The following is a 12,065-nucleotide window of genomic DNA, read 5'->3' on the forward strand; positions in this document are numbered from 1 at the left end:
GCTGAGACTAGGGGAAGGCTTCACTGTGAATGCTGAGATCTGGGACAGGGCCCAGTTGAGTTCTGAATATGAAAGCAGAAACTCTAATCCAGGGGTTCCTTCTTATGTATCTGGGTTAGGACCCAGGGAGTCCTGGGGAAGGTTAAGGACTATCTTAGAAGCCCTGCTAGGATGGTATTGGGATCCCCAAGTACCACGTAGGGGATTACATCTGGATTTCTAGATATGAAGAATTCAGTTGGGGGAGAGAACCCCAACAGGTCCCAGTGAGGACAAGGTGAAGGGCTCAGGGTGTTTTACAAAAACAATCAAGGAGCCTTGATTTCACAGAAATCATAAAAAGGGCTCCTTGTAGGTGGGGGAGGTGTGTCACATCATCCCAAATATTGGGGACTGTTCACCCTTCAGCAGCCATTTTGGGGTTTTAATGTAAGACCCTAATGGCAGGATATTCTACATACATTATCATGGTTTTGCACATTAGCATACGCTGGCTGTCCCACAGGACGGTGGGGACTGGAAAAATCAGTCCAGGTTCTGGGTTTGAGTCCTAAGAGGACAGGCCTGGGGGCGCCACACGGCTCCTCTTCAATAGCTGCCGGAGCTGTGGACAAGGCAAGGCAGAGTGAGCAGGCTTGGGGCTGGAGGGAGAGGGGAAGACAGGCGGTGTGTGGGCAGGGCTGGAAAGGAGCCGAGTGGGATCAGGTGGATCTCAAAGTCGGGGTCCAGAGTCAGCACTGGGCTGGTGGTAAAGGTCTGGGTTCAAATGCTGAACCAGGACTGGAGATGAGTGAAAGATGCTGCTGGCTGGGGGTTCCCACCCTGGGGTTAGTACCAAAGGGAAGAAGCAAGGAGGTCAGAAGTCACATTTGAGGTCAGGACACAGGGCTGGGGGTAGGGGACCAGAGGTCATACTTGGGGATCAAAGGTCACAACTTGAGGTCAAGATTCACCTTAGGGATAGGGGTCAGAGGAGTACTAGAGTCAGGGCTCCAACATGGAGGTCAGAGGTCACATTTTGAAGTCAGGGTTGGCTAAGGGTTGAGGTGACCTTCCAAAATTAGAAACCACCCTCTAAAGTCAGGTTTGGGTAAAGAGGTAGGGTCATGCTGTTAGCTCAGAGGCCACCCTATGAGGCCAGGCCTAGTGCTTACCCCCTCGGGGCCCGGCCCGGGCCTTAGCAGGTGCACAGGCTGCTCATTCTCTAGGTTGCGCAGTGTCGGGTCTGCCCCAGCTGCCAACAGGCGACGCACGATGGCCTCTTGGGGTGGCCCAGGGGGCAGGGCAGCTGCCATGTGGAGGGCTGTGTTCCCATGGGCCTGAAACAATAAAGGCAGGGCTGATCAGGATCCTGACTGAGCTGGCCTACGCCCTCCCAACTGCATCCTGCATCAGCCATGTCCTACACTTGCCCCTTAAGAGCCACACTCCATATCCCTCTGTGTCCATGTTCTACACACTTCCCCATGGTCTGTTTCCCTCCTACACATCCCCTTCAGATCCCACACATTGTCCCCTCTATGTCCATAGCCCACCGGGCCACCAACATCTCGTTTCTTCCTCTGCTGTATCTCCCACAATCTGCACGCCCCACCCTAGGCCCCCACCTTCATGTTGACAAAGGCCCGCAGGTCTCCTCGTGGCAGATCCAGCAGCAGCTGAACCACGGTAGGGTTGGCAGCCTGCACGGCCAAGTGCAGGACTGTCTTGTTGCTCTTGATCTCCTGTGGGGAGAGGAATGGCAGAGGTTGGACCAATCTGCACACCCAGGCCCACTCCCAGAACCCAGAAACCTTGAGATACTCTGGCCTTCCCCTGCCAAGCCCTGTCAGGAGTGTCGTGTTCAGCTGTATATATTGAGCACAAAACAGCACTATGTGTAAGGCATGCCGTCCACACCACATGCCTCACAGAATATACATTTATTCCCCCCAGCGCCTAGCCACAGGCCAACTAACACATGAAAATGCACCCTGACCTAAAGGGACTGTACTTGATCTACAAGAACAGAGTCAGGCAGCATTTATCAACACACTAGCTACTATCATGACAGTGCACCGCAACACTGAGCTATTCTCTTCATATCTGGGGAAAAATAAAAGACATTTTCTAAAATGAAACTTATATTATGTACCTTTAAGGAGTTTGTGATGATAAGCAACATTATGAGTCTTATGTGCCTATAGAAGGCAAAACAACCTAGTTTGTGCGTCAAATAAATTATGAAGAAAAGACAAAGCTATCGATTAAGAGGGGCTTTCAAAGATATATATATCATCATAATATATGGGCTTTATTTGAATCTTGATTTTTGATTTTTTTTTTGAGACAGAGTCTCACTCTGATCCACAGGCTAGAGTGCCATGGTGTCAGTCGAGCTCACAGCAACCTTAAACTCCTGGGCTCAAGCAATCCTCCTGCCTTACACCCCTGAATAGCTGGGACTACAAGCACTTGCCACCATGCCAGGTTAATTTTTTTACTGTTAGTAGAGATGGGGTCTCACTCTTGCTTAGGCTGGTCTAAAATTCCTGAGCTCGAGTGATCCCAGAATGTTAGGATTATAGGGAGCCACTGTACCTGGCCTGAATCCTGATTTTTTTTTTTTTTTTTTGAGACAGAATGTATGTCACCCTCGGTAGAGTGCCATGGCATCACGGCTCACAGCAACTTCAAACTCTTGAGCTTAAGCAATTCTCTTGCCTCTGCCTCCCAAGTAGCTGGGACTACAGGTGACCACCACAACACCCAGTTACTCTTCTGTTGCAGTTGTCATTGTTGCTTAGCTGGCCCGGGCTGGGTTCGAACCCACTGGCCTCGGTGTATGTAGCATAACCACTGTGCTATGGGTGCGGAGCCCTGAATCTTGATTTTTTTAAATTAAGAAAAAAAACTTTGTCACTTTAGAGTCAAAAGGAAATGTGAACGCAGCCAAAATATTTGATAATAAGATTATCATTCATTTTTTAAGGCTGAATAGGATTGAGGTCAAAAGGCATACAAATATTTGGGGAGAGGTCAAACCAATCTTCACATCCAGACCCCCTCACCCAAATTTGTATTTCTTTTCTTTTCTTTCTTTTTTAATTTTTTTATGAGACACAGTCTTACTTTGTCGCCCTTGGTAGAGTATTTGTATTTCTATACAAATATTTATAGAAAAAATTATATGCTTGGATTTGCTTAAAATAACACAGAAAAATGAGAAAGCAGAGTGGTTCTGAGTTGCTGGTTATTGATGGTGGAGGCATGGGATTCATTTTCTGCACTTTTCTAAACTCAAAACCTTTAACAAAAAGAAATTTTTTGTGTGGATGCTTAAGCATCTAGCCTGCCTGTGAAGGAGCTATAGGAAATGAATATAACATAATTCAGAGCTGAGTTCTAAGGTCAGACTTAGAACTGTGTTTAGACTTAGAACTTAGAACCCAGATTTGAACTGCATTCAAATCCCCTTTCAGACACTTACAAGCTGTAAGATTTGTTTTGTTTTGTTTTTTGGTTTCTTTTTCCAAGACAGTGTTACTCTGTTGCCTTGGCTAGAGGGCAATGGCATCATGATAGCTCAATGCAACCTCTAATTCCTGGGCTCAATTGATTCTCCTCCCAGGTAGGTGGGATTACAGGTGGGCACCAGCACATCAGGCTGATTTTTCTCAGTTTTTCTGTACAGACAGGATCTTGCTCTTGCTCAGACTCGTCTTCAACTCCTGAGCTTAAACAATCCTACTGCCTTGGCCTCCCAGAGTGCTAGGAGTATAGGCATGAGCCATGGCACCTGGCCACATGCTGTAAGATTTCTGACCCTCTGTGCCTCTCAGTTTCCTTATCAGTAAAACAGGGAAAGTAATAATAGTACACATGTGTAAGGGTGTTTGGGAGGATTCAATAAGCTGATCTATGAGACATGGTGCTGATGACCAGGAAGTGCTTGATAAATATATACTGAGATCAGTAATATTATTTCCAGTTGACAACTAGGGCACAGAAAAGTGAAGTGATGTGCACAAAAATGAAATGAAGGTCACACAGCCAGGAAGGCAAAATCAGCATTTGTTTGGAGCCTTCCTGGACATCCAAGTGACTCTATCCCACACACGCTCCCAAGGGCCAGCCACCCACACCCAGCTCACCTGGCTAGTGTGATCGGCACCCATGTATAGCAACATCTTGACACAAGTCAGCCTATCTTGGGCTTGAGTACTCAGCATCCGAGAACAGAGGTCAGGTGGACGCATAGCAACATTGAGAGCCAGGATAGCTGTGTGAAGTGGGGTGAGGCCTGCAGAACACAGATAGTGAGAACGCTACATCTAAGTCATCCATTCTACCCAGTCTCACCTACCACAATAGCCCTCCCCACACCCAACTTACCCTCAAAGTCTCTGGCTTCAAGGTCAACCTGAATCCCTGAGTTAAATACAGCCTGTGAGAAGAGAAGGCAGATTGCAGGTAAGAGTCTCCCCAGACCTCCTAACCCTGGCAATCAGTCTCCCCCAGACAACCCACATGCCAGCTGGCCATACCGAGAGGACTCCCGGGAGCCCATAGGTAGCAGCCACATGCAAGACAGAACGTCCCTGATGGTCAGTGGCATTGGGTTCTGCTCCCAGGCTCAGAAGATCCTGCACAATCAGGGGCTGATTGGCAGCAGCAGCCACCAGGAGAGGGGTCTGTAGGTCACAGGAAAGGTCAGTATGGGCCCCCAGCACCCTCCCCTCTGAAAACCAGGAACCCAGGTTCCCAGCCGCCTCTGCCCTCAGACCTAGAAGTTCAGTTCCCAATACCCTCTTCTCTAGGATCCAGGAATCTATGCCCTCCCTGAATCCAGAAGACCAGGCCACAGCCCTCACCTTGCCCTTATGCTCACGAATGTCCAGATGTCCATATACCTGGAGCACCTCAGCTGCAGCGTATGCTGCCCAGCGCAGACCTCGAGCTGCAAACAGGTGCAGGAGCCTGAGGACAGGTGGGGGACAGTGGTGAGAACAGCCCCCAACTGACACAAGAGTCTGCAGACAACCCCCTTCCCCTATACTCACGTGTCCCCCTCCTCATCCTGGGCCAGCAGCTGTTGTGGCCCCAAAGCCAGCATGTGAGCTCGGGCTGCATCCAGAGATGGCCCAGTGACTGCAGGGGGCAACTGTGGAGGTCCTGAGGGGAGCCCAGAAACTCTCCAGGATCCAGCTTGTGACAAGGGAGGGTCTGTATAGAGCTGAGTGTCCGGGGCCTCCTGAAATGTGAGGTGGTAGGGGGAGCAATCAGCTGAGAATTCTCCCTTCCCAACCCACCACACACAGACACCTACGGAGCCCCTGATCAAGTGGCTGGGTATGCCGTGTGACCTTGGACCTTTAGGCTTCAGTTTTTCCCATTGGGGAAATGGGATCTTAATCTAGCCCCAGACATCTCAGAATATTGCATGAGGACAACTGGAAATTTTTAGGGGCTCTTCAGTATCCTATCCCCACTCTGTATCTCACCTCCATCCCCAGGGGTAATGGACACAGCCGCCCTGGGTCCGAGGGTGAGTAGAAGTCAGGAGTCGGGAAACCTTCAGCAGCAGAAGCAGGGTAAGAGTAGGGACTGTCTGTGTAGGCAGTATGCGTGTTGGGGTCCCAGTCTGAAACGCCCATAGAGGGGGCCAGGTTGCCAAATCCAGAACCCACAGTCTCCTGGTGTGCTAGGAAGTGAGGATGGCCTGCATGCAAGAGGAGGGGCAGGAGCAGATCTGATTACCAGAGTTGTGGGAGTCACAGCAGGGCTGGAGGGCATATAGTCTCTCCAGGTGCTGAGAGCTAATTCTCTGGGACACCAGGGCCTGAGAGCTGGACTCCTGGGACACCACAAGGCGGAGCCCCTGGGACTCTGAAAAAACTATGTGCATAGACTACCATGCTCCAGAGAATCTGTGAGATCAAATTGCTACCGAGTCCCAGAAAGAATAAAGGCCTGACTCCTAGGTGCCCCAAAGTCCTACGAGGAGGGATATTTGAATCCCTGAAGGAAGCTGGGGCAGGAAGCTCAGAGAACTAGGCGAGGTTCCAGACTTACCAGGATCAGTCTCATTCACAGATGGGGTCAGGGGCTGGGACAAGGGAGCCGAGAACTGTCCCTGTGGAGCAAAAAGGAACAAAGGTGAATTTATCTGACTCATTCTCAGCATCTGTCCCTGACCTATAGGGCATCTTCCACCGAACCACATCTCTCATCAACTCTGAGAGCCCAGTAAGTCCCTGCTGGACAGCACAAAGCCTCAGGGAGTTGTAGTTCACAGGCCTTCCTGGGACTCACCTGCACCCCACCGGTATCAGGCTGCTGCTGGCGGCGCCTCCGTTCTTCCAAAAGCTTCTTCACCGTCTGTGTGGGGCAGTGGCTGCGCTCATTCTGACTCACTGAGGGGTGGGGAGGAAAGGGGGAAGACATCAGGGGTCCTTAAGTCACTCAAATGCATGGGGGCGGGGTAGATTTGGGCACCCTCCTTGCCCTCCCGCGCGGAAAAACTGGCACATTGATACCGCCTGACTACTCCAAAGCTATTAGAAGATTCTGGGTGGGGCGTCCGCCCCCGCCGTTTCCTTCCCTTTGCTCCGCACTTTCCCTCCGACCCAACTTTCCACCAGCGTGGTGGAAACTGAGGAAGGGGGAGGAGAGCGATCCTCTACAGTACCCCTCCCCCCTCAAACTTCCGTTTAAAAGTCTCACCCCCAGATTCTCCCAGTCCCGAGGCCTGGGGGTCGCAAGGCATCACTCCCTGGGGACGCATATCCGGGTTCCCAACATCATTTTGCCCGAGAAGCTGACCTGTTCCCCTTTTCCCAAGACACACCCTGAGAAACCCTAGATGGTCTGCGATCCAGAGGTCCAGGGCCCCCCACCTCCATCCCTTAGGATTCGGCCGTCTGGGAGGCCAGCACTCTCTTCCCCAGGACCCCAGGAGTTCAGGCCCTCGGCCTCCTCCTCTCTAGGGCCAGCGAGTCCCCGATCCCACATTCCTCACGACCCTGGAACAGAGGACCCTCCCCAACCCTCAACCTTCCAAGCCTGGGCTCCGGAGAGGGAAGGGTTAAACGAGAGAGCGCCTACTCGGAAACTGCCCAGACGCGACGCGCTGACGTCACGGCGCTCGCGCAAGGGAATCTTCCACCTGCATCTTCCCTTGACCTCCTGCACCCCAGGTGTCCCGCTCCGAGGCGAGCGCGCGGCGGAGCGTGGCGCTCGTGGAATCCCCGCACGTGGGGAATTCCTGCTCAGCCCTGGACTGTGGCAATCCGGGAAATCCCGGGGCGGGGTGGGGCGGAGTCAAGGTCACAGCCGCCGTGGACCCCTGTGGCTGGGAGGGACCTTCCCCACTGAGGCGGGCGGCGATTTTAAACAACTAGGACCTCTTAGCCGGCCGTGGCGGCCCAGCCTGTGGTCCCAGCTGCTCCGGAAGCTGAAGCAGGAGGGTGACTTGAGCCCACGGGCTTGAGGCTGACGTCATGGCACTCTAGCTTAGGTGACAGAATGAGACTCTGTCTCCAAAAACCAAACATGCAAAACACAACTATATCCCGAGTACTCAGTGCAGCCATCCCTAGGGCATGGAGTCTCGGCCGCCGGCACCACTTCCCACAGGACCCAGCAATCCAGCCTCCCAAGCCCATTCACCTCCTGGACCCAGGATTCTAGGTTCCCAGCCCCCTACGCCCCCAGGATCCAGAGGCCAGGTTCCCAGCCTCTCCTCCCCTACGACCCAGGAGTCCCGGCCCCTAGTCCCCTCCAAACACCCAGACCCTCACCCTCTCTAGACCCAGGACTTGACGCTCCAGTTCCGTCCCTCAAAGACTCAAGAGCTGGATTCCCAGCCCCTCACTCTCCCGAGTAGCCGAGAGTCCCCTCTCCCCGCCCATTACCTCGAGGATTCCGTGGCGCAGATTGCGGGCCCCCAGGGCCGCGGCCTCGGCGCTGCGCCAGTCTCGCTATTTCCCCGCGGAGCCGCCGCCGGGTCCCCAATCTTGGGTCGGGTCCCCCGCGTGTTTTTAAACTGAGCGTTCTGGCACCGCCCAGCCCTGGGCAGGGCCTGTACAGGCCTGGGAGTCCCCGTGTCGCGCCCCAGCAAACCCAGTCTCTGAGAGGGCGGGGCTGAATTGGAAGGCTGGACTCCGGAGTCCCGGGAGCTGGGGGTACGAGCCTTGTATACCAGACTCCGGAAGAAGGGGGCATTGAGAGTCTGGACTTCTGGGTCTCTGTCCAAGAGGTGTACTGGAGGCTTTGACTACCAGGTCCGGTCCTAGCCTGAGGGGGGGTGGGGAGACAGTATTACAGAGTCCTGGGGGAAAGAAGGGACTGGAGGTCTAGACTCCCTGATCTCCAGGGAAGAAAGATCTATAGGTAAGGTTAATATAGGTATTCTGAAGTTTCTCCCTCTTCCCTACATCATATTCTCCTTTTTTCAGAGGTCAGGTTTCGTTTATGCATTCATCATGTAAGATAATTTTTTTTTTCTTTGTGACAGAGTCTTACTTGGTCGCCTTCCGTGGAGTGCTGTGGCGTTATAGCTCAACAGCAACCTCAAACCTCTGAGTAGTTAGGACTACAGGTGCCTGACACGATGCGGACTAGGTTTTCTATTTTTATTGTTATTTATTTGTTTCTTGAGACAGAATCTTACTCTGTGCCCTGGGTAGAGTGCCGTGGTTCACAGCAACCTCGAATTCTTGGGCTCAAGAGATCCTCTTTCCTCAGCCTCCCGAGTAGCTGGGACTACAGGCACCCTCCTCAATGCCTGGCTATTTTTAGAGAGGGGATCTCACTCTTGCTCAGGGTGGTCTTGAACTGGTGAGCTCAGGCAATCCACCTGCCTTGGCTTCCTAGAGTGCTAGGATTACAGGCATTAGCCACCGCGCCCCTTGTAAAATAATTTACTACTTTGCTAGCTGCCCTGGTGGAGCTGTGAACTAAGTAGGCAGGAATTCTCAGCCTTCCAGCTGACTGACATTCCAGTGGGAGGCTGTTCTCAGTTTCCCCCTAGTGAGCAGCCCCAGCACTGACCATGCTGACCATGTTTCTTCCCTACTTTCAAGACTTGCTGCTCTCCTGTGGCTCCTCCCCTGCTTGCTCCTCCTCCTCAGTTTCCCTGGCTGGTTCCTCCTCTTCTCTCATTTCGTGGGAGGTGGGGGGTTCTCTATACTCACTTCCTTGGTGATCTCATCCAGTCCTGTGGCTCTAAATACCATCCATAAGCTATCAACCCTCAAATTTACATCTTCAGGCCAGAGTTATCCCCTGAACTCATAAATGCAGCTGTGGTCATTCAACATCTCCACAGGGAGATTATCGAGGGCATTTCCAGCTCAGTGTAGCCAAAACTTGGCACTTTCCCCTCAAGCCTGCTTCCCTCCCCCCATCTCTGTTAGTGGACACTCTGTCTTTTCAGTTTTTCAGGCCAAAGCCTTGGCCGTACTGGATCTCTCATACACACCCACATCCATTTCATCAGCAAATTTCGATGGCTGTACCACCAAAATGCTTCCAGATCGTCCTAGCACCCACACTCTGGTCCCCCTGTCACTCCCACCTGGACCATCACAGAAGCCTCCCTGGTCTCTCTTACCCTTCCCCCAGTTTGTTCCCCAAAGGCAATAACATACACCCCACCACCACCGCCACACACACAGGAAGCAGATGGCTTGCCACCAGCAGGGTGACATCCGCTATTGCTCTTCTCTACTCCCCCACTGTTCTTCAGGACTTCCTTGGACCACAGTTCTTTGCCAGACCCTTCCAGACCCCAGCCCACCATGGTCACTCCAGGCCACATTCTGCTCCTACTTTTGCTCCCAGGTGAAGCCAGCAGTTATGGGGGGATGGCAGGCAAAGCCTGTGACTTGGGTGACATCTGAAGGGAGGTGTGCTGAGGGCAGGGTTCTTCTCTCTGTGCCCCTTCCCTTTCTGGAGATCCATTCAGCTTCAGGGTCTTTGCGGGAGTGGAAGGCAAGGTAGAGACTCCTGGGGTAGCTATTATCTGTTAATCTCCCCTTCTCACTGCCAGGTCTCTGCTGCTACTCCCAATTTCCCATCTCTCTCTGTCTCTGGGAGCTTCTTTTCCCATTTGTGCCCCTTTTTCCATCCTGTCTCTCCCCCACTCATCCACCTTCTCTCTCTTTCCACAGTGGCTACAGCTCAGATGACCCCAGGTAAGCAATCACTCCCTCCCTGTTACTCTGGTATCAGGTACCACTTCCCTCCCAAAGCTTGGCCTGAGGGGTTTCCAACACCTCGGTGATTCTCCAGGTCACTTTCTCCTCCCTTATCCCCAAATTGGAGCCCTCAGAGGATCTGCAGCTTTCTCGAGGTCCCACCTTGCCTTCTTCATCAACCAATCAAGGTTCCAGGGAATCAGTGACCCCTGAGCTCTCTTAGGAATTTCCCAAAGCCTCCCACAGATGCCCAATGCGCAGCCCCAAGGGTCCTGGGACATGCTGGCCTCTCTGGCTCTCCATCTCCTCTTCCATTCCCCAAGTGCAAAGGAATCTGGGCTCTGCCTCCCTCAAAAGGGACTTCCTCTTCTATGACCAAAGCACAGCCCCAGGATCTAGAACACGCCTGAGCTGCCTTCTGTCTCGCCCCCACACTGCAGGTTCCTGTTCTGGATGTGGGCCCCTATCCTTGCCGCTCCTGGCAGGCCTGGTGGCGGCTGATGCAGTCATATCACTGCTCATTGTAGGGGTGGTGTTCCTGTGTGCTCGCCCACGAAGCAGGCCCACCCAAGGTGAGGGTAGGGACAAGGCGGGTCTGCAGCGGGGGTGGTATTCCTAGGGAGGGGTCCCATGGGAGGGGACCCCTGGGGAAGCCCTAGAGGAGGTGCTGGGGAAACCCTGGGGGAGGTGTTTAGGGGAACCCCTGAGGAAACCCCTGAGGCAGGGGGTCCCCAGGGAGGTGGAGATGTCGGGTAAGTGGTGGGTGGTCATGCTTCTTGCTTTTTCTCCCCCACCCCCAGAAGATGGCAAAGTCTACATCAACATGCCTGGCAGGGGCTGACCCCATGTAACTTCAACCTTTGACTTCTGACCCTCTCATACTAGATGATGTGTGGTGGTACAAGAACACCCTCCCCACTTTGGGATTGGAATAAAGCAATGGAAATACCAGTAGTTTCATTCTTTCTTAAAGAACTCCACGCTTCCCAAAGCCTCCCTCTCATTTAGCTGTTTCTGTGCCCAAGACCCCCTCAGGTCTCCATATATCTACATCCTCTAAGCCCAAGAAACTGGCACAACTCAACGATGTTTTTCTGCTTCGTGTTTATTTGGAGGCAGCAGTGGGAGAGGTGTGATAGCTCAGGGAGGGCACTCTGTAGATCTATGTCTTGGTAGGAGTAGGAGTGAGGTACTTGGTGGCCATCAGGAATGACTGGATCCAGGAATCTGGTTGTTGACCATCATGATTTGGCTCATTTGTAATATTGCCTCTGTGTGTTGAGGTCACTGTAGACATCTGACCTCTGACCCTGGAGCTCCTAAAGGGATGGAGCCATCAGTGAAAGGGGTCCACCAAATAAACTTAGAACAAAACCTAACCTTCTTCCAGTGGCCTGCAATGCCCCTGGCAGCTTCTTCAACCTTGTAGCCACAGAAAAGAGCTGGATTTTATTCAAGTGTGTTCCATGTTCCCCTTGCCCCTCTGCCTCATCATTATGCTCCAGCCTCAGGGCCTTGGCCTGTGCTGTTTCCTCCCCGCAGATACCACTCCCTGGATCTTTTGTCTCCTCTCCCTTCAAGTCTCAGCTCACATCGCCTCCCCAGAGATGCATTTCTCAATGGCCAGTTGGTAGTTTCTCCCCCACCACCCCAGTCACTGTCACAACAGCCTTCTTTATTTTCTTCTCTATGCCTCTCAAAATGATTTTTTTTTTTAAAAGACATAGTCTCATTCTGTGCCCTGGGTAGAGTGCCATGGTGTGATAACTCACAACAACCTCAAACTTCTGGGCTCAAGAAATCCTCCTGGGCTCGGCGCCTATAGCTCAACCGGCTAAGGCGCCAGCCATGTACACCTAAGGTGGCGGGTTTGAATCCCCAGCC

General features: G+C 52.6%; 3 protein-coding genes across 4 annotated transcripts in view; 1 reads left to right on the forward strand and 2 right to left on the reverse strand.

The window, feature by feature from the left end:
* Positions 1-6,480, reverse strand: NFKBID (NFKB inhibitor delta). Its single transcript, XM_023516884.1, has 11 exons — positions 6,295-6,480; positions 6,055-6,115; positions 5,484-5,701; positions 5,043-5,233; positions 4,854-4,959; positions 4,527-4,673; positions 4,375-4,426; positions 4,134-4,282; positions 1,608-1,724; positions 1,155-1,319; positions 1-604 (listed from the first exon to the last, which is right to left on the reverse strand). Exons 1-11 carry the CDS (start codon positions 6,424-6,426, stop codon positions 551-553), a joined length of 1,392 nt encoding a protein of 463 aa, XP_023372652.1. The 5' UTR covers positions 6,427-6,480; the 3' UTR covers positions 1-550.
* Positions 6,481-8,344: 1,864 nt separating this feature from the next.
* HCST (hematopoietic cell signal transducer) lies at positions 8,345-11,135 on the forward strand. 2 transcript variants are annotated; one of them, XM_003796129.3, is made up of 5 exons: positions 8,345-8,373; positions 9,731-9,825; positions 10,155-10,178; positions 10,622-10,753; positions 10,982-11,135. In XM_003796129.3, exons 2-5 carry the CDS (start codon positions 9,783-9,785, stop codon positions 11,020-11,022), a joined length of 240 nt encoding a protein of 79 aa, XP_003796177.1. In that variant the 5' UTR covers positions 8,345-8,373; positions 9,731-9,782; the 3' UTR covers positions 11,023-11,135. The 2 variants fall into 2 exon arrangements, with proteins under 2 accessions (XP_003796177.1, XP_012664584.1); XM_012809130.2 differs by lacking the exon at positions 8,345-8,373 and having other exon boundaries at positions 9,729-9,825; positions 10,985-11,135.
* A 133-nt stretch (positions 11,136-11,268) lies between these two features.
* The window catches only part of TYROBP (TYRO protein tyrosine kinase binding protein), a 3,263-nt gene continuing 2,466 nt past the window's right edge, over positions 11,269-12,065 (reverse strand). Inside the window, exon 5 of the mRNA XM_003796124.2 lies at positions 11,269-11,500. Coding sequence (XP_003796172.1) covers positions 11,435-11,500 — 66 coding nt within the window. The 3' untranslated portion in view covers positions 11,269-11,434. The remainder of the gene's footprint in view (positions 11,501-12,065) is intronic.

This window comes from Otolemur garnettii, unplaced genomic scaffold, assembly GCF_000181295.1.
Source record: "Otolemur garnettii isolate 467f Iridium unplaced genomic scaffold, OtoGar3 scaffold00100, whole genome shotgun sequence".
Lineage (NCBI taxonomy): Eukaryota > Metazoa > Chordata > Mammalia > Primates > Galagidae > Otolemur > Otolemur garnettii.